This window comes from Bison bison, unplaced genomic scaffold, assembly GCF_000754665.1.
Source record: "Bison bison bison isolate TAMUID 2011002044 unplaced genomic scaffold, Bison_UMD1.0 scf7180017864383, whole genome shotgun sequence".
Taxonomy (NCBI): Eukaryota; Metazoa; Chordata; class Mammalia; order Artiodactyla; family Bovidae; genus Bison; species Bison bison.
Window position 1 is genome coordinate 5261069 of NW_011494955.1, and position 26173 is coordinate 5287241.

The following is a 26173-nucleotide window of genomic DNA, read 5'->3' on the forward strand; positions in this document are numbered from 1 at the left end:
TTCATCAAGAGGCTTTTTAGTTCCTCTTCACTTTCTGCCATAAGGGTGGTGTATCTGCATATCTGAGGTGATTGATATTTCTCCCGGCAATCTTGATTCCAGCTTGTGTTTCTTCCAGTCCAGCGTTTCTCATGATGTACTCTGCATAGAAGTTATGTAAGCAGGGTGACAATATACAGCCTTGATGTACTCCTTTACCTATTTGGAACCAGTCTGTTGTTCCATGTCCAGTCCTAACTGTTGCTTCCTGACCTGCATACAAATTTCTCAAGAATCAGATCAGGTGGTCTAGTATTCCCATCTCTTTCATGTATGTATTAATATATGATATTTATCTTTCTCTTTCTGACTTCACTCTGTAATAAGCTCTAGGTTCATCCACCTTTTTAGAACTGACATTCAAATGCATTCCTTTTTATAGCTGGGTAATATTCTATTGTGTATATGTACCACAACTTCCTTATATACTCATCTGTTGCTGGACATCTAGGTTGCTGCCATGTCCTAGCTACTGTAAATAGTGCTGCAGTGAACACTGGGGTACATATGTCTTTTTCAATTATTGTTTCCTCAGGGTATATGCCCAGGATTGCTGGGTCATCAGCTCAGCTCAGTTGCTTAGTCGTGTCCGACTCTTCACCACCCCATGGACTACAGCATGACAGGCTTCCCTGTTCATCAACTCCCAATGGACACAACCTCATGTCCATCAAGTCGGTGATGCCATCCAGCCATCTCATCCTCTGTCGTCCCCTTCTCCTCCTGCCCCCAATCCCTCCCAGCATCAGAGTCTTTTCCAATGAGTCAGTTCTTTGCATCAGGCGGCCAAAGTATTGGAATTTCAGCATCAGTCCTTCCAGTGAATATTCCTAAAGGACTGATTTTCCTTTAGGATTGACTGGTTGGATCTCCTTGCTGTCCCAGGGACTCTCAGAGAGTCTTCTCCAACACCACAGTTCAAGAGTATCCATTCTTCAGTGCTCAACTTTCTTTATAGTCCAACTCTCACATCCATACATGACTACTAGAAAAACCATAGCTTTGACTAGATGGACCTTTGTTGGCAAAGTAATGTCTCTGCTTTTTAATATGCTGTCTAGGTTGGTCATAGCTTTTTCTGCCAAGGAACAAGCATCTTCTAATTTCATGGCTGCAGTCACCATCTGCAGTGATTTTGGAGCCCAAAAATAAAGTTTCCCATTGTTTCCATTGTTGCCCCATCTATTTGCAACTGGACGCCATGAGCTTTGTTTTTTGAATGTTGAATTTTAAGCCAGCTTTTTCACTTTCCTCTTTCACTTTCATCAGGCTCTTTAGTTCTTCTTCACTTTCTGCCTTAAGGGTGGTGTCATATGCATATCTGAGGTTACTGATACGTCTCCTGGCCATCTTGATTCCAGCTTATGCTTCTTCAAGCCTGACATTTTGCATAATGTACTCTGTGTAGAAGTTAAATAAGCAGGGTGGTAATATACAGCCTTGAAGTACTCCTTTCCCAGTTTGGAACCAGTCTGTTGTCCATGTTTGGTTCTAACTGTTGCTTCTTGACCTGCATACAAATTTCTTAGGAGGCAAGTCAGGTGGTCTAGTATTCCCATCTCTTGAAGAATTTTCCACAGTTTTTTGTGAGCTACACAGTCAAAAGCTTTGGCATAATCAATAAAGCAGGAGTAGATATTTTTCTGGAACTCTCTTGCTTTTTCAATGATCCAAAAGATGTTGGCAATTTGATCTCTGGTTCCTCTGCCTTTTCTAAATCCAGCTTGAACATCTGGAAGTTCATGGTTCATGTGCTGTTGAAGCCTGGCTTGAAGAATTTTGAGCATTACTTTGCTAGTGTGTGAGATGAGTGCAATTGTGCGGTAGTCTGAACATTCTTTGGCATTGTCTTTCTTTGGGATTAGAATGAAAACTGACCTTTTTCAGCCCTGTGGCCACTGCTGAGTTTTCCAAATTTGCTGGTATATTGAGTGCAGTACTTTCACAGCATCATCTTTTAGGATTTGAAATAGTTCAGCTGGAATTCCATCACCTCCACTAGCTTTGTTTGTAGTGATGCTTCCTAAGGCCCACTTGACTTCACATTCCAGGATGTCTGGCTCTAGGTGAGTGATCACACCATCATGGTTATCTGGGTCATGAAGATCTTTTTTTTACAGTTCTTCTGTGTATTGTTGCCACCTCTTCTTAATATTGTCTGCTTCTGTTAGGTCCATACCATTTCTGTCCTTTATTGTGCCCATCTTTGCATGAAATGTTCCCTTGGTATCTCTGATTTTCTTGAAGAGATCTCTAGTCTTCCATTCTATTGTTTTCCTCTATTTTTTTTTTTGCATTGTTCACTTAGTAAGGCTTTCTTATCTCTCCTTGTTATTCTTTGGAACTCTGCATTCAAATGGGTATATCTTTTCTTTTCTCCTTTGCCTTTAGCTTCTCATATGGTAGTTTTATTCCTACTTGCAGGGCAGCAAAGGCAACACAGACATGAAGAACAGACTTTTGAACATAGTGGTAAAGGAGAGGGTGGAATAATGTGAGAGAATAGCCTTGAAACATACACATTGCCATATGTAAAATAGAGAGTCAGTGGAAGTTTGCTGTATGATGCAGGGAACTCAAAGCCAGTGCTCTGTGCCAGCCTAAAGGAGTGGGATGGGGAAGGCGGTGGGATAGGAGTTTGAGAGAGAGGGGACATATGTGTACCTATGGCTGATTTGTGTTGATGTATGGCAGAAACCTTCCTATGTTGTGAAGTAATTATCCTCTAATTTATGTGTGTGTGTGTATATATATATATAGAGAGAGAGAGAGAGACAGAGAGAGAGAGAGAGAGAGAGAGAGAGAGAGAGAGAGAGAGAGAGAGAGAGAGTGTCCCTGTCATCAATAGGAAGGGAAAACCCATGAAACAACCAGGCCCATAGGAGATAGCAGTCATTAGATGGATGCCATCCTGGGATATAAGTGCCACAGGAGTTCAGAGGAGAGAAGGACCCTGGGCCCCAGGATGGGCTTCTTGTTAGGGCAGCTACATGTTCAGAGAATTTATGTAACATTCAGAGGAGATCTAAAAAAACCAGGGAAGGGGAGCTAGAAACCTCAGGTTTCACAAGAAAGCAAAGTCAGGTTAAGGTATCAGTGATGTTACATATGGCCATGTATATCTATCTGGCCAGATGTTATATCTGGCTCAGTCTTGTTGGAAGCTCCGATTAAGGTGGGCATACAGTGGGCACTAGACACTGAGGGGGACTGTGTTTTATTAAAGCTACAAAACTATAAAATCGGTTAGTCAGTCCTCTTAGGGGCAAAATGGTGATGAGGGGCTTTGAAGAAAAATAATGCAGAAAAGGCATACAGAAAGTACTAGGGTGGAGGGTGGTGACCATGAGAGATGATTAAGTGGAAATTGTGATATTTGAGTGGATGTAAAGGAGGGAGCTGCCCATGGAGTCACCTGGAGGAAAAGCCGCTGAGGCAGAGGGATGAGCAAGTGCGAAGGCCCTGAGGTGGGAGAGTCTGGTGTAAGAAACAGCAAGGAGGGCTGTGTGGCTGGGACAGGCAGAGTGAGTTGGGGAGCATTAGGACCTGAGTCAGAGCAGTAACGATATCAGATGTGTGTGGGCCTCACTGGCCAAGGAGGTCTCTGGGCTTTTTAGCTCCGTGAAATGAAGAGGCATTTCAGGGTTTTGGTAGAAGCGTGACATGATCTGACTTGTGTTTTGAACGCTCATTCCAGAAGCTTTACATAAGGACAGAGCCAGGGTTAGGAGTCTGCTGCAGCTACAGAGACGAGAGGTGCCGGTGCCTCTGATCTGGTTGGGAGCTATGGGGTGGTGAGAAGGGGTCTGATTGTGGGCATGAGCTAAAAGCAGAGCCAACAGGACTTGCGAATGGATTTGATGTTGGGGCTGAGAGCAAAGAGGAGTTGGTGCTGCTGCGAGGTCTGGGTGCAGCTGGATCTTGTTGGTCCCAGGAAATCTTATTCCAAGTTTTCAGAGCTATTCCCTAAATGCTGGGCCCAGATTCTCTAAACAGAACTCCTCAGAGTTTGGAGTGGGTCCCAATAGAATTTGTCAGAGGATTCATTCTCCCTTATGATACCCACACTTTGGTGGTATTAATTTGGGCATGTTAACATAGTCCTGTTGTTTAAATATGCTTGTATTAATTGACCAATAAAATTAAATCATTCTTCTGAGCATGTTTAAGCATTTTACAATACTCGAGTCTTTTCTATTGTGTTTAATCTACTGTAACACATCTCCAATCCTTTTTCGTGCCAGGTCCGCTCCATGGTGAGTGACTTTGCTGTTTTCCTCACTATCTTCACAATGGTGATTATTGATTTTTTGATTGGAGTCCCATCACCCAAGCTTCAGGTTCCCAGTGTGTTCAAGGTAAACAGATCTTAGGGTACTCGATGCCCTTATGTAGTTCATAGACTCTGATCCCGAGTTATTTCAGGGGCCTCTCCTTATCCTAATCATGTATTTTGTAGTCCTCTAAATCTGAGTTGTGCTGCTCACGCCATACCATTCAGAAAAGCAAACTCTTCAGGCTTAACTGAGTTCAAATTAGAAAAGTCAGAAAACCTAATGTTGTTTAATGAATGAAAAGCCTTATTTATTTTCTTAATGCCATTTATACAATGAAATATGGGAACTTGCCTGGTGGTCCAGTGGCTAGAACTCCATACTCCCAATGCAGCGAGCCGGGTTCGATCCCTGGTCAGGGAACTAGATCACACATGGCTCAACCGAGAGTTTCCATGCCACAGCTATTAATAAGATCCAGTGCAGCCAAATAAATAATTAAAAAATAAAACAAAGGAATATCTGTATTTACATAAACATATACCAAAGACTGTGGGAATGTGGGTCTCTGGAACAAGTTCTGGTTCCCAGCACTTCACTGAGCATCAGCTGTCTTAGGAAATCAGGAAGGGTGAAAAGGCTCTTTGTAGGCCTCAGTCCTGCTCCTCAAGTATCTTGCCCCATGAGGAGGTGAGGCGGTGGAGGAGCTTCACCCTCATTCTAGGGCCCCCACCAGAGTAATCGTGACCTCTCTTCAACCCTAATTCATTGTTTGTATATCTGTCTATAATCAATACTGTTGATCCAAAAATCTATACGAAAAGTAAAACAGATGATCTACACATGGGGACTCGGATCTGGGGGTACCTACTGAGGAAACTGAGAAGATAGAACAGCTGAGCTCAGTTCCACAGATCCCCACAGGGTGGGGAGAGGAGGAAACCTGGGTGTCCTTGGGACCGGAGAGGAGCCAGGAGAGGAGGGAATGGGGAGGCTGGGGAGGAGGAGGAGGCCGGGAACGCAGGCCCGTGGCAACTTGTAAACACCCAGTATAGTCGGCCTTCGTCTTCCCTTTCTGTCTCCCTGAAGCAGGCCTGGTTAAAAATATCTTTTTCTGTAATTGCTTGAAAAAATTTTATTTTGTTTTGTTAAATTCAACTGAAATGCCATCCAGTTATAAATTAATGGATTAAAAAACATACTCTTTAAAAGTATATACCTTCTATAATATATATCATTCTCACCCTGTGTGAATGAGTGCGGTCAGCTTTTTCTCTAATAGCTGGCTGAGGTCGACAATGCAGGAGGAATGGATTTTGTGTAAAAATAAGTACTCGGAGCATTAAGCAGTTCTTGGAAAGGTTTCCTGATGGGTAGGCTTCAGATAGTCAGAAGGCACTGCATTTCTGGGACATCTGGGAAGAAGGCCTCTGGAAGATGGGAGAGACGTCAGAGAAAATGGGAGAATGTCAAAGGCAGTGCTGCTCATTGGCAGGCCTCCCTTTCAGGAAGCAGAGAGAACATTTTCTTCTTTTTTCTCTTCCCTATTATACCACATCACCCCCAATGACCAAGACCCAGTCTGAAGGCTAGTACTATTATTGATGGGTGAGTAGGACACGACTGAGCGACTGAACTGAACTGAATGTCAGTCAGGGATTAATACGTTTTTGTGTTGACCTAACAATTTAACTACCATTTAGAACATTATTACTAAGGAAACACGGATTCTATAAACTTTCAGAACCTAACCTATTAATAATTTGGGACTTGGTGACATTATTGAAGTCATATTTGAATCCTAGAATGATAACCAATGTGGAATCAAATACTTTGGATTAAAGTCTTTGCTTTGTTCATGAGTTTGGGGCCAGTTTGTATCCCTGGCCTTTTACCTTCCATCCCTACTTGCCAATCAAAGTGAACTTGTCTTACCCAGAGTACCCTGGCATTTTTTTTTTGAGATTTATGAGAGTTTAGTTAGTTTATAAGATTTATGAACAGTGGTCTTACAGGGTCATTGAAGAGGATTCCAGATCATGCGAGTCCCCAGATTCAGTGTTTTGGGCTCCTCTCTCAGGTCTCCAGGGCCTGGACCTTGTTTCATTGCTGATAGGAGGTGAATCTTGGACCAGGCCCCTGAGATTCCATGTAACAAGACTCTGTTGCCTTTATTTGTGCTGTAAACATACATGATACGGCTTCTGGTGGGGAGAATAGTGAGGAGGATAATCAAAGTTATTATATTGTCTTTGAAAGTTATAAATTCTTCTTTAAACAACATATTTTATTATTAGTCAATATATTTCATCTGGGTCAATGCGGAGATAAAGTCACTTTTTCTGTACACAGGAGTTTGGAGAGCCAGGGAAGGAAGTGAAGGATTAGTGAATATTCCATAAGAAATTGACAATTGAGGACTGACTCTTTCAAAGGGGATTTGGAACAAGGTCATAGATTTTCTAAGGGATTGCTGTATTTCATGCCCCTCCTTTTTTTTTTTTTTGAGAATTTTCATTCAAGAATAAAAAGAAATGTGGTTGTTGTGATTCAGTTTGATCTGTTTTGCCCTAATGACTACAGTTAACTTAAAATACAAAAATAAAACCTTGCTTTTTCCCTTTAGCCAACACGGGATGACCGAGGGTGGATTATTAGTCCCATTGGCCCCAATCCCTGGTGGACTGTGATTGCTGCAGTTATCCCAGCACTGCTCTGCACTATCTTAATATTCATGGACCAGCAGATCACAGCCGTCATCATTAACAGGAAGGAACACAAACTCAAGGTAAGAAAAATTTCTGACCTAGAATAATGGCATAATAATAATGGCAACCTATTACATCTTTAAAAAAATTTAGGGAAAGCCCATTTAGACCAGGAACTGTATTACCTGGGTACAAGCAGTCATGGAAGGAGCTCATGGAAGGAGTTTCTAGGGGTTTCTGACTCCTTCATTAATGACAGAGATTGGTTTGGAGATGAAACTAGAGTAGAGCATGATTGTGCAATGTGAAGGAAGCTTGGAATCTATTACTCTCCTCTCAGACCTATGGGGGAGGTTGGTGGGCAGAATTCTTGGTGGTCCCAATATGGTCATATGCTCTGGTCCAGGGTTATCTTCCTGAGGTTCAGGTTACGGCTTGGACCACTGTTTCCTGGAGACAACTGTTCTCCCATTGGCGTACATTACTGAGGTTTCCAGACTGAACCTTGAGCCCATGAATCCTAGGAGGTAGGGTTGGTGCCAAAACATTGATTAGTGAGAGGCTTCATGACTTGTCTCTATTCCTTCATTCCCTAGAGTAGGCAACCTCCATATTTGGCAAGGAATGGGGTGTGTTTATAGGAACCTATTTATTGCCAACTCCTGTAAGGTCAACCCTCTAGAATGGTCAAGATATGTCTCTGGCTACTCTGCCGAGAAAGGATGAATCTTTGAATATGTGATACTCAGGGTGAGATCTGGGGACACTTGGATAAAAACTGGATATTGGTATGTGTAGGACACGCTAAGGTTTCTCTTTCTTCTCTGTTCCCTCCAAACCAGGAGGGGCTGCAAGACTTCTGGAATCCCTGGACCCCTTCCTTATCCTTCCTGCTTTGGGCCTGAGACTCTTAGCTCACTGTCCTATGTCCCACTACAGCCAGCCCACTGATGGTGATGGAGACTCTGTTTCCCCACAGAAAGGATGTGGCTACCACCTGGACCTGCTGATGGTGGCCATCATGCTGGGTGTCTGCTCCATCATGGGCCTGCCCTGGTTTGTGGCTGCAACTGTCCTATCCATCACACACGTGAATAGCCTCAAACTGGAATCTGAGTGCTCTGCCCCAGGAGAACAGCCCAAATTCTTGGGCATCCGTGAACAGAGAGTGACAGGCCTTATGATCTTTGTGTTGATGGGCTGCTCAGTCTTCATGACAGCTATATTAAAGGTAAAACCATTCATTCGTTCATTAGGTAAATATTAAGTGCCTCATTTGTGCTGGGAATGCAGTGGTACAATAAACAGATACACATACAAATACCTGCCCTGAGGTATTTATTCTAAGTGGAGCAAGACAGATAAGATGTAGTTAAGGAAGTTAGTTAAGAAAATAAACAGGGTAGTTACAGAATGTAATATGTGATCAAAGGAAATATAGTGTTTTATGGTTCTATAGAGAAGTAAAGGGATGTGTTTTGTTAGTGTGGTCAGAGAAGGCCTCTCTAAGGAAATGGTGTTTAAGATGAGATGGAGCCAGCCCTGCCATGAGTGGTGGGAGAGGACATGGGGGGAAGGGAGAAAAGCAGTCTAGACAAGTCCTGAAGTGGGAAATAATGATACATGTTCTAGGAGCTACCAGGGCCGTGTGGCTCAGGGATGTTAAAGCAAAAGCACTGTGAGATGAGATTGAAGAGGGCAAGGGCAGATCATGTAGGGCTTGTTGACACTGGTAAAGGTAACCTTCAGAGAGTTTTAACAGTAGAGGGACATCCATTTAATATTTTTTTAAAAGATCTCTCTGGCTCATATCTAGAGAATAAGTATTTAAGGTTGAGGAAAAATAGAGGTAGAAGACTGTGAGTCTGTTTAATAGACTGTGAGTCTATTACAGGTGAGAGAGGATGGTGGTTGGATAGGGAAGTTAGTAGTAAGGAATGCATAAAAGGCAGGACTTCTGTATATCTTGGAGGAGATCAGGTCTTGCTGGTTGATTGGATATGGAATGGGAAAATGGAAACATCAAAATGACTGCTAGGTTTTTGGCTTGACCATCTGGGTGCAGAGTGATGGCATTTAAGGTGGAGAAGGCTGTATGAAGGAGGAAGTGATTTTGTAAGGGATGGGCTGTGATCAGATTTGAGTGAGATGTCTGGTAGGCATCTGAGTGAAGAGGCTGGGTGGGGGTTACTAGACTAAAAATATAAATGTGGGAGTCAGCAGCGCATAGGTGGTAGTGAAAGCCAGGGGCATAGATGAGCTCACTCAGGGGGAAGGGTAGCTATAAAAAAGGAGGAGTGGAGAGAAGAGCAGAGTCCATTGAGGTCCAATATTTAGAAGGTGGGTAGAGGAAGAGACAGCAACAGAGACTCAGAGGAGCTGCCAGAGGGGGAGGGGGGGAACCAGGAACATATGATGTCAGGGAATTCAAGCAAGGGGAATGATTGGTTGGAAACTGTCTGGAAAAATGAAGACCAAACCAAGATCATTGGGTTTGGCAACATGGAAGCCTAATGAGACTTGCCAAGAGCAGATTGATTGGAACAATACAGTAGAAGCAGAGTGATGGGGACCTGAAGCGTATATAGGTGGTGAGGAAGTAGAGTGTGGGCAGACAACTCTATCAAGAAGTTTTTTCTATTGAAGTAGAACAGCGAAATGGGCAGTGGCTGGTATGAGACATGGGGTGAAAATAGGATTTTTGGAAAGATAGAAGCTACCTTGAACATGAGGAAAAAAAATTGTTGTGGGTGAAAGGCCTGCCTGTGGGAAAAATAGGATAAAAAAGAAAGTTCAAGCCCCAGCCATTGTGGGGCACTTACTTATCTCCCTTGCCTCCTTCTCCCGCTTTTTAGTAACCCATCAGCCACTTCAGCCTGCAATGCAGATGCTGTTTAAGGGTGCAAATTGGCACAGGTGGGACAGGATTCTGAACCCTCCTCCTGCCTCCTTACCTTCCACTTGATCTTGCCACGTCTTCTCATGCCTCTTCCCCCTTTTACTCTCTGTCCCTGGCACGCCCCCACCTCTGATCTGGGTGCCATCTGGAGGAGCCCAAAGGTGTCTGCTCTTTGGGAGTGTAACCATGAGTCATTGTGGTGGGCATTGCCTGGCCTTCCTAGAACAGTCTCAGGAGGATTCTTTTAGGCAATCATTCAGTAGTTCTTCTAACAAGGTTAGCACCAAATTGAGATGTCTACTCACTCTAGAGCCAGAACAACATAAAATCCAATAGAGATTTTCTAGTTCAAAGAAGAATTATGTTTAGACGTGTTCGTTAGCCCCAGAATAAAAGCAAGTTGAGTGTAGTCTTTGCAGTGACATTTTCCTTGCCTTAATTCCACGGGCCTCATTACCTCGTAAAGCTGCTCTGAAAATTACCTAGATTGGTATAATGTGGGAAGTGTGCGTGTGTATTCAAGTGCAATAGAATCATGTTGCCATTTCTCCCTAAATTATTCTTCATCTGACAAGATACCTCCCTACCCCTGCCCTCAAATCTCTGATTAATAAAAAGCAAATGCTTGTAGCCTATATTAAAATACACCAAGTCCCTGAGGAGATGATTATGTGATTACAAAAGATTTAAAAGATTTCAGTTCTGTAAAAGAGATGGGTGAGTGTGTGTGTGTGCGCATATGTGTGTGTGCGTGCCTGCCCAGTTCCCTGGAGGAGGAAGAACCAGATGGGGAGAAGATGTGAGGCCTATGATTTAACCAGGACCGGATTACACTTACATGTAATCATTTCATTTCAGAACAAAATGATTTGTATCATTGTCAGCTTCTGTTTTCGCTTCTGCTTCTTAATCATGTAAAGACAGCAGAAATGAACGCATTTCTGCAGTGATTTTGTGAGTTTGCTTCCTTCTTGGAGGTTTGGCAGTTTATATAATCTTGAGTGTGCTATGATACACATTGAATTTCTGGTCTCTGCCCTTTCATTTTCAGTTTATCCCGATGCCAGTCCTGTATGGAGTCTTCCTCTACATGGGAGTGTCTTCCCTGCAAGGAATTCAGGTACTATGGGGTTCAGCCAGGCAGCGTCTTCGCTCTGTGAGCTCACCTTCCTGACCAGGGAGAGCAGCTTCCCTAGGGAACCACAAGCCAGTTCTTGAGGAACTATTTCCTAGTCTTGCTGCTTAAGCTCTTTTAGACATTCCCTTGGACACTGGGCAAAATGCAGTCATGTTGGCATGAGGGCACAGAGACTCGCAGGGTGGCCTGACTCAGCGCCATGGTTCCAGTCCTTCGTCAGTTTTATTCAGCAGTTATCAGACATGTAGTAAACACCAGGTGTTTTGTCAGATGCTAGTAAACTTAGATCTGAAAGGCTGGTCAGAAGCCAAACGGGCTTCCGCACATGCATGCGTGCATGGCAAGTTGCTTCAGTTGTGTCCTCCTCTTTGCGACCCTGCGGCAGGCTGCTCTGTCCATGGGATTTTCCAGACACGAATACTGGAGTGAGTTGCCATGGATGCCACTAGCTTTGGTCCCAAGCTAAAGTGTGTGTAGGGGGTGTAACTGAGGGTACACTGGTGAAGAGATTGGGAAGTCATGGGAACTGCCCCAGGTAAGCAGGTATTACTTCCTGTCACACATTGTCTTTCCCCATCTATCAACTCATTCCTCTGAGTCCTTTGAATTGAGAAAATCAGGAGCTAGCTCATTTTATCATAGATAAAATGATAATTTAATTGCTGCTTCTATTGGTGGCTGGTTCCTCTTTGTTTTTTTTGAAATGTCCAGTAGTCACTTTTATACACTGAGTTCTTTGGGCAAGTTATTTAATCTCTCTGAGTCTCTGTTTTCCTTTTTATAAGGATATTTTCTATATCCAGAATGTTGTGAGGTTTCATTTTATGTTTTTACTTTAAATAACTTGTGAAAAGCTCCAAACTCCTCCAAGAACAAATAGATTTGGGCTTTTAAGCAGAAGAATGCCATTGGCCTATTTTGTTTTCAGTACTCCCCAAGAAAGAGCTCTCTCAGGAGCTACAGTATGGATAGAAGAAAGTTGAACTGAAAATGAGAAGGAAGATTTTAATGTGATGCTGTCCCTTACCAACCTTGGCCAAATGACCTGTTCTCTTTGAGACTCAGTTTCTACTTCTGTCAGGTAGACATGGTATTAGCTACCTTTCAGAGCCTGTGATATAACAGACATGAGCGGGCCCAACTAGCCCCAGGACAACCACTGAAAGATGAACGCTGACTCCCTTTTCAGTTCTTCGACCGCCTGAAGCTCTTCGGGATGCCTGCGAAGCACCAGCCGGACTTCATTTACCTGCGGCACGTGCCGCTGCGCAAGGTGCACCTGTTCACCCTCATCCAGCTCACCTGCCTCGTCCTGCTCTGGGTCATCAAGGCATCTCCAGCGGCCATTGTCTTTCCTATGATGGTGAGTTGTAAAAGGTATTGTTCTTTATTTTAAAAAATAGTGATAAAATAGGCGTAATAGAAAACCTAGCATCTTCACTATGGTTACCTGTACAATTCAGTGGCGTTAAGTACCTTGTTGTGCAGCCAGCACCACCATCTTTCTCCAGAACCTTCTTCATCTTGCAAAACTTGAAACTCTGTACCTGTGAACCAATAACTCCCCTCAGTCCCTGGTGACCACCATTCTAATTTCTGTCTCTATGAATTTGACTCCTCTCAGGACCTCATGTGAGTGGAATCACAGTATTTGTCCTTTTGTGACTGGCTTGCTTCACTTAGCATACTGTCTTCAAGGTTTGTCCATGTTTTGTCAGGGTGGGTTTTTTGGAGAACATCCATCCTAATGGGTGTGAGTTAGTATCTCATTGTGGTTTTGATTTGGTTTTAATGTCCCCAGTGGTAAGTTATGTTGAACATCTTTTCATGTGTTTATTGGCCATTGGTATATCTTCTTTGGAGAAGTGTCTGTTCAAGTCCTCTGCCCATTTTGAGATCAGGTGGTTTGTTTTTCTGTTGTGGAGTTTTAGGAGTTCTTTCTGTATTCTGGATATTAGTCCTTTATTGATGGTGAGTTCCTGTTTTTTTGGCTGGTCTTCACAGACCAAGCATTATTTGGGGGACCTTGAGGTATAGAGGCATGTGTGTAGTAGTTTGCCATGCTTTTTTTTCAGGACTATCCATCTGCCTTTCTGCCTGTCTGTATTTCTTTCTGTTTATTAATCTTTCTTTCATGAATCTGATATGGAGAGAGGACTCTTCATGTTTGTGATAATTTGCGTATTATCTGAAAGCAGTATGGTTCCAGTTTAGAATTCATTGCAATCAGAAGTATCTATAGTGATGAAAATGCACTGTTTCAAGTCAGTGGGAGAGAGGAAGAGGTGTCTAGCACTGATAAGTGACTGGGACACCCCTACCTCCTTTCAAACGAAGCAAGGGCTTTGGAAAGGAGACCAGGAAAGCTGAACTGTGTGGTGCAACAGGTGACAATCTGTTTCCTAAAAGCAGGGTGATGATAAAATACATGCCACCTGACCACCTCACTGTTGCATCTTGTCCTCTTGATGCCTTCCTTTCTCTGGCTCACTCTATGTCATGAGAATGCTGAGCATTCAGTGGGCTGTTTGAAAGTTATCCAAAGGATGGGCCTCTGGAGGGAAAAGGCAATGAGGGTAATATCGAGTATTCATTTACATACTTTTGAAGTCTGTCTTACTGGGAGAATATTCAAGGATGAAGAAACTTCGGGGTTCTTTTCCCCTAATCTCCTAGATATATATCTTCCTGATGGGATTCTCAGTTTTGTCAGAGTACATGTAGGGTTCTGCATTGGGGTGCTATGTTCAGGGCTTGAGTGTTTGGTTAAAGAAATAGCAAATTCCCAGCAAATCCTGGAAGGGATACTTTCAATTTTGGATTTATTGTGAAAATAGTTGTTGAAATTAAGGGGAAATGAATACAGTTAGCCAGATTTTCCCCATTTCTGATCCAGTCACTGGATTTAGCTGGTGAACACCAGTCAGTCCAGGCAGGGCATTCTGGGGTATTATTGGTTCTCCTTTGGCTGAAATGGCCCTTATGGGGAGAAAGTGGAGAAGTATTTGAGAACTCTGGTCATTTCTATTGAGTTGATTAGCTGTCATATTTTAGGCAAGTTACCTTCTCTCCCTGGGCCTCAGTTTCCTTATTTATAAAATGAGTGTCAAACCACGTCAGAGGCCAGAGACAGAAACCACTCGAGATCCATGCGGCGGACATAAAGCAGGGCTTTGCAAGTAAATGTACAGGCAGAGGACCAGAGGAAATCCAGATGGCCCTTCAAGGCGCCCTAACCCTGTGGTGGCCCATGCTTGGGTTGGGTATAACTGGCCCCACCAAAACCATCTCCTAGAGAGGCTTGCCACCCCTATCCTGCCCTCTAGCCCTTCCTACTGGTCTCGAGCCAGGAGAAGACAACTCTTAGGGCAATCTGACAATGAGGGTTTCTCTTTTCAGTGAAGAAATTAAATTAGTTCAAGCAGGGAATTAATAAGTTGTAGAGTTGTTATGATGATAGTTAAATAAAATATTGTATATAAAACACTTAGTATCTGGTATAGAGAGCCTCAATAAAAGGCAACTGTGATGATTGAGTTTGATTCTGCCTGACATGTCTTAGTCTGCTGTGAATATAAGACTTGATTTTTTACTCCAGAAGGGAACAAGCCCCTTTAATTCATTTTCTTTATATTTCTTCAGGTTTTGGCCTTGGTCTTTGTCAGGAAAGTCATGGATCTCTGTTTCTCTAAGCGGGAGCTGAGCTGGTTGGATGATCTAATGCCTGAGAGCAAAAAGAAGAAGTTGGATGATGCCAAGAAGAAGGCCAAGGAGGAAGAGGTCATAGTTCTTGCACCAACTGCACATTTTGGGGCAGCCTCAAATTACAGAACATAGGAAGGGCCACATGAAAAGTCAGCATGTCTGGAATCCCAAGGGTTATATTTAGGATCGGGGAAGATTACTCTGAAGACATTCTCAGCTGATGTCTGTCCTTCATCTTCAAATTTGATAACCAGTTGTTTTTTCCTCTGTTTGTCTACAGCCTACTTACCAGGTTTACACTTAGAATATGAATGTGAATGTGCTTTTATTATCAGATTGAATAGTTTATGTTTTCCCAAAGGTCTAATTTGATAATTATTCAAAATCTATTATTTTCTGAGAGTGTTTGTTACATACTTAATTGCAGATGGTGTTGTGGTTCATAGAGATAACTTGTATAGGACTTTCTGTCCTTTCTCATTTTCCTGAGCACTTGGCATCTGCCATCCACACAATGGACCTTTAGTCAGTGGCTTATAATATGTGCAAAGAATGGATGTATAGCAAAATGAAAATACCAGTCCAAGAATGAGCCTGAAAGAGTTTCCACATCCAGTTAGTGCCTGAAATAGGCACTCTGAAATTCGTTTTAGAGGAATTTTTTCCTAAAATCTTGAATTTTGAAAATCTTGTGTAATTTTTTCGAGCTATAACTGACACATAATATGGTGTAAGTTTAAGGTATACAGTACAATGATCCTATATAAGGATAAGCCAAAAATTCAATCCCTGGGTCAGGAAGATCCTCTGGAGAAGGAAGTGGTAACCCACTCCAGTATTCTTACATGGGAAACCCAATGGACAGAGGAGCCCAGTGGGCTACGGACTATGGGGTTGCAAAGAGTCAGACACAAGTTAGTGACTGAACAACAACAACAAGCCTAAAGTAGGATAGTCCAAAAGTCCGCAGGCTAACCAACACATAGGGTATGTTATTATGGGGGTTTCACACTGGTTGCAGAGGAAAGGAAGACTAGAGTGAGTAATGTCCTCCACATCACCAACATTCCTATAGGGCTTGCCAGTGTGGGAATTAGGAGTGATCTCAGAGATAAAATCTCCAGACTGGAGTCTGGTGGCATCACAGAACGCTAAGGGGTAGGGCTGTGATAGGTGAAGGTGGTCAATGAGATGAGTAAGTTATGGGGTTATAGTATCCAGCCTCGTGACTACAGTTAACAATATTGTTGTTCAGTCACTAAATCGTTTGCAGTGCCATCGACTGTAACCTGTCGGGCTCCTCTTTCCAGTAAATCGGTAGTTGTATCTAAAGGTCTACTCATATTCAGGTTCTTTTTTTTTAAGTACTGTTCAATAGGTGCAGATATTGGATTGCTCTCATTTTATGGTGAGTCAAAACTATGAAAGAACATAGCTACACTCTCTTATAATAAATGTGAGAGAAAATTAGGTAGAAATTATAGAGATTGAAAAACGGGCTGGTGTAGACTACTGGTTTCACTTGATCCAAGATAAAATAATGTCTCTTTTTCTTGCAGGAAGCTGAGAAAATGTTAGAAATCGGGGGAGACAAGTTCCCCTTAGAGAGCAGGAAGTTACTAAGTAGTCCTGGAAATCACAACAGTTTCAGGTAAAGCTCCCAAAACATGGAGGAGTTGACTTCTTTTGGTGGTTCTGTAAACATTCTGGCTTTGTGGTGGGGATTGGGGCATGAATGCAGCTGCTGGTATAAAAAGCTGAACATTCAACCTCTCAGTTGCAACCCAAGAAAACACACTTCCTTTTGGTTTCCTGAGGGCCTGCCATGCGTCAGGCACTGTGCCAGTTATGGGAGTCATGGGAGGACCCTGCTTCCAAAGTTCGTGCTCTCCTCAAACCAGTGCTCTTTCTGCCTGTCTCTGCCACCTTCCAAGGGTGAATAGGATACAGGCTATGCTTGTCATCCTAGTGGGTGTGAAGTTCCCGTGCTTAGGCAAATCTTTGGGGGATGGGCAGGGACATCCCCTTCCAGCTTGGCTCATGGCAGCTGCAGTCCCAGAAGCCAAGGGGAAAGTGAACTGGGATTCCTCCAATTCCTTACTTCTGCCAGAGATCTTAGCCTTTTGGTCTGTTCCACCTATTTGTGGTCTGCTCACCACAAATCACAGGATGCTAAATCGGTCCGTTTGTGCATTCATTCCTGGCATTTTGTTTCCACTTTGAGAGAGGAATACACAAGCTGAAAGAAGCCCAGAGGTGGAGAGGGAACAGAAAAGGGAGAGAGGGGATCTGGGCCATCTAGATGCTGGATGATTTACTGCCGACTTTTTGAATTGATTGTGGTTTATACTGAGGGAGAAAAGAGGAAAAGCTTTTCTTTGGTCTTTTATTCATTTATTTATGACAACTGAAAGTAATGTATATTTAAGGTATGCAACATTATATGTAATATGTAAATATATATATATATATATATATACAGTAAAAGAATCACTTTAATCAAATTGACAGCATATTCATCACTTCCTATACTTACCATTTCTTTTTTGTGGGTGGAGAGAACATCTGAGATCTACTTTCTTAGCAAATTTCAAGTATACAATACATTCTTATTACTAACTATAGTCCCCATGCTCTATATTGTCTTCAGAACTTACTCATCTTTTAATGGGAAGTTTGTACCCTTTGATCAATATCTCCCCTTGTCCCCCCACCCCTCAGCCTCTGGTAACCAGCATTCTACTCTGTTACTATGAGTATTTAACTTAAAAAAAAACGACATGACCACAAAGAAATGGAATCGTTGGTCCTTAATAAACTTTCTGTAAGTTGCCATTCAAGGAGCCAGAGACTTAGCGTTCTCTGTGGTGAAGTGGGAGCCATGCTCCTTTTCTAGCAGGTGCTTTCTCCTCTCTTGGCCTTTTAGAAGGAAACAGTCTGGCATGAGGAAAACTTCAGAGTAATGGGGGGATGGGGGTTTCTAGGAGACCAAGGACAGGATTCAAGGTCTTGATTTTCCACTTATGCATGTTTGACCTTGGACGGTCTCTTAACCTCTCTTAACCCGACAAGCTTTGTTTTCTACACGTTCAGAGTGAGGATGTTAATCCTCTCTGATACTGTAATCGTTAAGATACCACATTGTAATAGACCTTTGTAAACTACAAATGGAAGAGATCTGGCCATGTAAATGAGAAAAGGAACAAAGAGCGCTTAGCCCCATGCCTGGCATGCAGCGAGCACTCAGTCAGTTGTAGCTCCTGGTGCTGCCACTATGGGCATCACAGTGCTGTCACCGGCATCGCCAGAGCGGCCCTTCAGAGGCGAGCAGAAGTGTGCAGGCAGGGCTGGCCCCTTGCCAGCACCCCAGCCCAGCCCTCAGCTCTGACTCACGGGCCACCTTGCCTGTCGAATTCCAACCATCTGGTTCCTAGTGCTGCGAGAGCTATGAGACGAGCCCCCTCAGACTTCATCTTTTCCCTTCCGCTGGGTGGCGGGCATCACAGACTGAGGTATATGTCTTATTTATATATGTCTGACACTGACTGTCCTAAGCATTGATTTCAGATGTGATCCCTCTGAGATTAATATATCTGATGAAATGCCTAAAACCACGGTCTGGAAAGCTCTCAGTATGAATTCCGGAAACACAAAGGAAAAGAGGTAAAGAGAACTATAATTGCTGATTTTTATTTATTTCTGGCTTTTAAAAATAGAAATCGTGTTGAAAGTAAACTGTATTTTAGGTGTAAAACTGAATTTATCTGTTAAATAGCACATCTAGGACTGCCGCTAAGCTCACAGAATTGTTATAAGCTTAAGAGAAGCAAAAATGTTTTCCGACTATTTGAGCAGATATATTGTTTTGAGCTGCCCATTTACACAAGCCCAAAGTTAGCATGGAATTATTTTGGAATGTAAATTTGCTTTATCTGTTTCATTCCCTTTATCCTCCTTCTAGTTCCCATTTCAAAATCGGTAGAGCATCTCTCTGGTGATTGCAGCCATACAAACTGGAAAATCCTTACAATATTGGATAGTGTTGATAATATTGATACAAACTAACCTATTTAACTTGTTCCATAATGAGAATTATTGTCTCATAAAGATTTTGAAATATTAAATTATAACTGTTTTCTTATTTTGAAAACAAAATTCTGAATATTGTTTGTCAGTAGCATAGATCAATCTTAATCTGGTTCATGAAGAAAAGGGAAAGACGAGGCATTTTTGCCCACATTGAGGTAGGCTGTGTACTCAAATTACGTAAATAATCTTGTCCAAACACTAAGTCATCAGATAATTGAAAATGAAATCTTAGGTCTTACTAAAGGCAATTTTTCTAGCTTAAAAAAAAAATCAGTAGGCTAGGTTAGGAGACTTATTAATGTATGTGTAACCTGGCAGACCACTGTTTCTGGCACTTGGTTTATTCAGCCATGAAATGGGGATAATAACCGTCTCATTCATAAGGCTGCTCTAGAAAGTCACAGCCGCTAGTGGGTGGTAGTGGTGGGTTATTTCTTCATCGAATGGGTTAAAATAAATCTGTGCTGAATGTGAGTGAAATATAGAATCTTGTTTCCTTCAGAGGAAAATCCAGGCAGCTGTCGAAAGTATAACGCACATGATTATTTTTAGTTGAGAACTAGTCTACTTGTAAATGAACTTAAAATATAGCCAGATCGAAATTGTGGTGACATCTTCAAAGTATTGTGTTAAAAGCAGGAATGAATCATGTGTTCCCTTTTTGTCTAATTGTAACACTTTTGTTCAGTCTCTTCAACTAAAAGTCTTTGCTGGGCTGGAGGCTGTGGGCCGTGAGGTGCCACAGGGAAGCTGTGGTTACAGAGAAGATGGCGGGGGTCTCAGAGAAGAAGCGAGCCCGAGCCTGGCCCTGTCCTTGGTCCTGGCCAAGCCATGCGAGATTCAGTTATTGGTGGCGTGCGTCAGAGGGCATCGCCAGGCCTGAGCATGGAAACAGAAGACCACCTCCTGCTGGTACTTCTCTTCTTCCTTCTCTTTCTCTTCAGAACTGCCACCATTGAAGACCCAGCTTCCCACTTGCCAGACATTTCCTTTTCAGGTGGCTGGCCTGCTGAGCCATCTAAATCCATTCTGCCACTGAGGATTTTCCTCAGTGAGGTCCCTCTTGCTCAAGGACAGGGTGGGGGAGTGGGAGGAGAGCAGAGAGCAAAGGGAAGCCTCTCTGGTTGCATAGTGACTGCAGGCTCCTGGGCAGCCCTGGGCCTTGGTTTGGTTGCCTCCTCTGGGGGATGCTGGTCAGACCCAGAGGCTGCCAGAAGGTCTGCTCCTAGGAGGGTCAGCACCCTGAGCTTTGGCAGTGCCAACCACAACAGCCAGAAGATGCCTCTGATCCAGTGCGTCTTCCTCACTCCCTAGCAGCAGCCTGCATAACTCAGCGAGAACCTTGGATGATGAAAGGGCCAAGAGGGACACACACACTGGACTTGCTTAGCTCAGATGGGAAAAGGCTCAGGGGAAAATGAAGAGTGAGGATGAGCAGCTTCGCTTGGTTTCACTGATAGAGTAAGAGAATGAGCTTTAGTGGCTACAGAAGGAATTAGTTTAGACATCAGGAAGGACTTCCTAGCCTGAAGATTTGTCATCCTGTCTGCTGTCTAGATATCTGGCGAAAGTTTGATTATAGATGTTTGTGAGTAGAAAAGAAGATAAGGGGTTTTTTATTGGGCATGTTGAGGAAACATCTGTGTCTTGCTGCTGTCTCTTGAGGACATATTTTGATTCCATTCCTGGAGAGATCCAAGTGCTTACGTAATGTCTCCTTAGCTGCCTTAGTCGCAAACCATCATCAACTCAATGGACCAAACCACTTTCATCATCCTGGATTTTTTTTGTTAACACGTGTTTTGACTTTCAGATGTAAAAAGCTACAATGGGGAAATGAACTGTAAGTGGTGAAATTAATTCTGGTATTCAGTTTAAAACTATATTTCTACTTTTTGTCTCTTCTTCTCTGTTGCAGTGAGGGTTTGGGCTCCATTGTGTATAGACTTTCCCTTCCTTTGTGCACAGAATGTGACTAACAAGCATGTTGGTACCCAGGGGGTCTGATCAGTTTCCATCCTGGAGAATATTTGTACAGAGGGACAGCCCTTCAGTGTGCTCTCTTTCATTGGTGAAGAGTTGCTACGTAATCTTATTGAAGTTTACATTCCCCTGGACTCCAAAAATATGTTGATGCTATTCTAGTCTTACTCTAGGGACTTTGATATTGAAGGAATCCTGCATTTTCCTATCTCCCTATCTCTTAGAGCCACAATTATTTTTAATACACAGATGATTTTCAAAATATTTGACAACTGGTACAGGATAGATACCAACCACTGAGAAAGGATGCCTGCTGTAAACAAGCAGTATATATGGCCATACCAGTGCCTACTGGCTGAACATCACCCTGCTTTCAAATATTAAAGTGATATCCCTTTGAGTTATGGGTATTGTTCCTGCTTGTCTAATTTCTATTCACAAGGCTGTTTCAGGGACAGCCTCAGCTTCCTTTCCTATGGTGCAGACAGGATCAGGCATGCTTCTTTGAACTCTATGGGCATTAAAATCTTTGAGAGCCAAAGCTTCACATTTTATCACTTTAGGATAAATGTAATCATTGTACCTGTTTACCTACCTGGTTTAGAAAAATCATAAGGCAACCCATCATTGGGAAAAGCTTTCTTGCTGACTTTCCCTCTCCCTCTCTGGCTGCTTCCTTGAACTTGCCTCCTTTCTTCTCTGTTCCCTGAGAACATCCCTCCTCTCTTCCCCCATCTTGCCCCTCCCATCTGTTCCTGCCACCTCTGTATAGGGAAGGTGGTGACTGCATCCTGTTCCCTTGGCCTCAGCGTGGCTACAAGGAATATAGCAGGGAAGTCTCCATCATGCAGCAGAACTGGGTGACAGTGTCGCTCCGAGCATCTGTTTCTGCACACACAGATGTCTCATGATGCCCTGTCCTGTGGGCTTCCTGTCTTTGTTACCCTCCCGGGTTCCTGGCACAGCCTACTTTGGGAGGCTGTGCCAGTCTTTTTGGGCGATTAAATTTTCCTCAAACAACAGCTAGCTCCATTTGTGCTACATCTCAGTGGCAGGAACCACTCCATACTCTTCCTCTCTCATCTTTCCCAAATCCCACCCAGCACTCAACCTCAGTCCTGGCTGCTTCCCAGCTAAGGTCCGTGGCTGGTGACTATGGGTGGCAAAGTCAAGGTGGGACAGTGTTTAGGATAGGAAACTGAGAGTGGTAGTGAGACAGAGGCCTCGTGCGTATATGCGTGTGTCTGTGTGTGCATGTGTGCTTACTGACAAATAAGAGTATATCCAGGAGATTTCGTTGCTGCTACTAAACAGCCTCGTGCATCTAAGTTGTGGGAACATCAAGAGAATATGGTCCTTCCCCCATCTAGGACTTGCCCTCTCTAGCCTGATAGAATTGCCTGAGGGCAAATGCAGATAGCTTAGTCTTAGAAAAAGGTGTTTAAGCTCAATATTAAGGAGAAACTGATCTAGGGGTAGAAAGCAAGGCAGGTAGTTAGGTAATTCCCATGCCCAGGCTTGCTTGGGCCAGAGAAGTAGTCCGCCTCTTCTCTGACGAGGGGAAATTTCAGGAGTAGTCTGAGTGTTGACAGTCAGTGTCCTGATAGGCTGGTATTGTAGAGTAGGAAGGGATGGAGGCCAGGGATTAAGAAAGTGATGGGGAGTGGCATCTTGGTTCTAAGCAGAAAAAGTGGCATCTTGTGGCATCACTAAGTGGGTGGGTTACTTCCTAACTTGTGACTTAGGGAAGGGTTGGTCTAGGGAGAAGGTGAAGGTCAGCAGAAACGTGTTGTGAAATTGCCCCAAATATTGCTTACGTAAAATGCAGGTGAATCCTTTGTAGCTCTTGATGATTTCAAACTTCTGATGATGGGACTATCAGGAGAGCTGGTCTTTACTGCACTCAGCTCTTGTCCCCTCTCCTTGTTCATATATTAAATTTGCCTTTGGGGTAGAGAGCTAGAGAACCATTCATTTCCAAAACAAGTTATAAATAGTTGCTTTTTCTATTTGTCTGGGATAGGACTGGCTTTTAAATTAGTCATAGATATTTGATCAAAATCTGGTATGCTAAGTCTTAGGTTTGGTTAACATCTTAGGTTGACATCTGTGACCTTTAAGAGGTCTCTGCTTTGGGGAATCTGGTTTTTGGTCATCCAAAAAAGACAGTTCCCTGTTTGACTTTATTTTATACCTATTCTGTATTCTAGACTTTGCTTCTAATTAAGGAACCAGTAATTCTCCCTGCAGCTTCTCTGATGATTTCAACGTCCATGTTCAGCATGTCCAGGTTTTCCTGATGCATAGGAGAAGGCTTGAGCCAAGAGCTCGTGGCTTTCATTCTAACTATCATTAGACATACTCTCCAGTATGTTCTTTCTACTACTTTGTTAGCTTCTCTAAATGTCTGCTTTTGCAGGAGTTAGCACCTCCTCCGAGGACTTTTAAGCACTCTTTGCTAGTTCGTTATTGCATTTTCCTTAGACTTCTCAGGTTCCCAAGCCACACCCTGGCAGGACAGTCAACTTGCATCAGATATTCTCAGCCTTCTTGACTTTCTCTTGGTCGTAGCTGCCAGACCTCCTAAGGTAGAAATTGTTCCTGCCGGTCCTAACTGGCCAAATGAGACATCATATCAGTTCTGCCCCCTTTTGCTGACTTAGCTTTTTCAAGCTCTCTTTCCCCTCCTTTCTGCCTTTTCCTCAGTCTTTCAAGTTCTTCTTGGAGGGAAGGAGTTTTTGGTCAGAGGTCCTAACAACCCCTGCCAGTGGGGGCTGGGAAGAAAGGGGAGGAGGTTGGATAGTTCTGGGGCTGCTCCAAAAGGGAACTTTATGGTTATTTGCCTTATTTAGGATGAGAGACTATGAATTCTCAAGCCCTCAGGCTCATCCATATTTCAGTGTAAATAGAGAAAGACATTCCAAAACCAAATAGAAGGGATTTTTCTACCAAACCTATTCTTTATCATTCTTGGTGCCCCTGGGGTCTTATATTAATTATGGAGAATGGGGTAGTTGACTCAATTCACGTTTCTTTAGTTTCTTTATTGGAAGGAGGCTGACTTTCACAACCAAAGAGGTGTGAAGTAACTCTATCAAAAGGGGAAAGGAGTGTCACATGAATCTTTTCAATAGGAAACATCAGAAAGTGGAGCAATTCAACTACAGGCATAATTCTTTTAGGAGATTCTGTGCTCAAAGGGAATGGAATGGTTTCTGATCCTTCTGAAAAGAAAAGGAATAGCATTTTCTGAAACCCAACTCACTTTCAGCATTGGAGAATATAGAATTTTTCTTCTAGCTGATGGCATTAATATTTCTGAGCAGGAGAGAGAGAGCCCACCCACAGCCCTTTCCCAAGTCCAGCAGGAATCAGCAGAGCTTGGGTTCTCTTAGCAGGTTTGCGGTCGATTTCAACTTGCAGGTTTTTCACACGTGCAATAAACTGAATGTGCAATTACTCCTTTTGCAAAAGAGGCCAAAATCCTCCTCCCCACACCTCTCCTCCATATTCACTCCTCCAAGATGATAAGCCTCCCTCTCGTTTATCTGTGTCTGTCTGTCCGACTGGTTAGATATAGCTGCCCTCCCGAGCACATGGTGTCAGGTGGAGAGCAGAACGACCTTCCCACGGAAGGGGACGGCTTGAGGTGCTGGTACATTTCCCTCGTTTTCTATGTTCTTCTTTCTAGTAGGTCTTCTGTAGAGATAGAGATATTTTTGTTTTAGAGATTCCAAAGTATATATTTTTAGTGTAAGAAATGTACCCTCTCCACACTCCATGGTGTAAATAGAGCCAAGAACACGTGTCATTGTGATAATCCCCTAGCGATCTGCGGTAGCAACAGAATCCCTGTCCCTCACCGCCTAGTCTCACGGTCTGTGTCTGTGAACCAAGGGGGTGATGGTGACACCTCTGCCTGCCCAGACCTTCCTGTGCTCAATGGGTGAAAAATAAAGTCTGTGTAACTGTTAATACCTATGGTGTCTTTTGAGCTTGAAACGTGGGATCTGAGCCAAGGTGACCACCTTCCAGACTTGGGAAGAAGAGTTATGAAGATGCGGGGGTGGGCCTGAAGAGGGGCCTATACACTTTCCTGGGTACAGGTCCTGACGATCCCTGGCTGGAGCCATGGATGAGGCTAGAGTGCCCTTTCTTTGGGGACCACTTAGACTTATTTTTGGGTCAGGGGACAGGATAGCATGAAAAGAAAGCCCACTTTGGAGCTACAACTAGGCTGATGAGACCAATTGCTAATATTTAAGGACTTGCCACTGTCTAGAAATCCAGATTTTAAAGATCTACAGTTATTCCAGATATTTTTGGTTTTAGGGGGCGTGGGGCTCCATTTCTCTTCCTCTCAAATCCAGTCATTTGAGGGATGGAGGAAAGGGGAAGAAGGAAGGATTGGAGTAAGAGTAAAGAGGTGACTGAGGAGGTAGAAGGCAAGGGTAAGGGGACAGCCAGTCAGCCAGCCTGTGAAATGTGACTAGAAGGGCATCAGCTGGAAGCCTCCTGGACACCAGCTCTCAGTGGCTTTTCTAGTAAGGAGAACCAAGACAAACGGGTGTGGGACACAGGACAAGCCAGGGTTAAGTCATGGGGTGTTTGGGAAGGTTCCTGTGTAGGAACTGAAGCCGGTTTTCACCCATTAAGTTAAACGTGAAAAGTGCTCAAGATGGTACCTGGCACACAACTAACACAGAGTAAGTAACAAGAAGCCTGGGGGAAGGTGGTTCCTGGCTTGGTTAATGGCATCAGTCGTATCAGGGCTCTGGTCAGATTTTCTGCAGTTCTCTTGGTTTTCCCCCTCATAATCACAGGATGGCTCCAGAAGCTCTGGTCATCACAACAGGCAGCATAACTCTTCAGTACAACAGAGGGTGATGGGGGCTTTCTCCAGCTTCTCTCTCTCTTTTAAAGGAGAAAACTTCTCCCAGAAGCCCCCTGTTCCCAACATGTCATTGGTCAGAATTGGGTCATATACTCATCTCTAAGATGGGAGAAGGAGATGGGATTATCTTGTTTGGCTTGGACAAATTGTCTTCACTCTCCAGGGTTGGGCCCGTCTTCCTTGACCATATTGCTGCTCTATTACTTGTACAAACTTCTGTTAGCAAGGAATAAGGCAGGAACTGTAAGCGACCAAATATCCAAAAGAATCTGCCAAAGGACCCAGGAGAACCTGAACTACGGGGCCTCCAGCAGAGCAGGAGCCAGGCTGCAAAAACAGGAGACTCAGGAGGCCGGGGAGTCTCCAGGCAGGTTAGAGGTGTTCCACCTGCTTCTACCTAATCTACTAATGCCTGGCCCCTACTCCACACTGATTACACAGACT

The 26173-nt window shown here is 43.5% G+C and overlaps 1 protein-coding gene across 5 annotated transcripts in view; it reads left to right on the forward strand.

Moving 5' to 3' along the window:
• SLC4A8 (solute carrier family 4, sodium bicarbonate cotransporter, member 8) overlaps window positions 1-24810 on the forward strand; it is a 107149-nt gene extending 82339 nt beyond the window's left edge. For 3 of the 5 annotated variants that reach the window (XM_010857853.1, XM_010857852.1, XM_010857855.1), the window contains 9 exons: window positions 4284-4397; window positions 6940-7101; window positions 8001-8252; window positions 10972-11040; window positions 12248-12421; window positions 14701-14838; window positions 16323-16414; window positions 18331-18426; window positions 19541-24810. In XM_010857853.1, coding sequence (XP_010856155.1) covers window positions 4284-4397; window positions 6940-7101; window positions 8001-8252; window positions 10972-11040; window positions 12248-12421; window positions 14701-14838; window positions 16323-16414; window positions 18331-18426; window positions 19541-19553 — 1110 coding nt within the window. In that variant the 3' untranslated portion in view covers window positions 19554-24810. Of the gene's footprint in view, window positions 1-4283; window positions 4398-6939; window positions 7102-8000; window positions 8253-10971; window positions 11041-12247; window positions 12422-14700; window positions 14839-16322; window positions 16415-18330; window positions 18427-19540 lie in introns of those variants that run through there. The other 2 variants (XM_010857854.1, XM_010857856.1) reach the window with 2 other exon arrangements.
• The last annotated feature ends 1363 nt before the right edge of the window (window positions 24811-26173 follow it).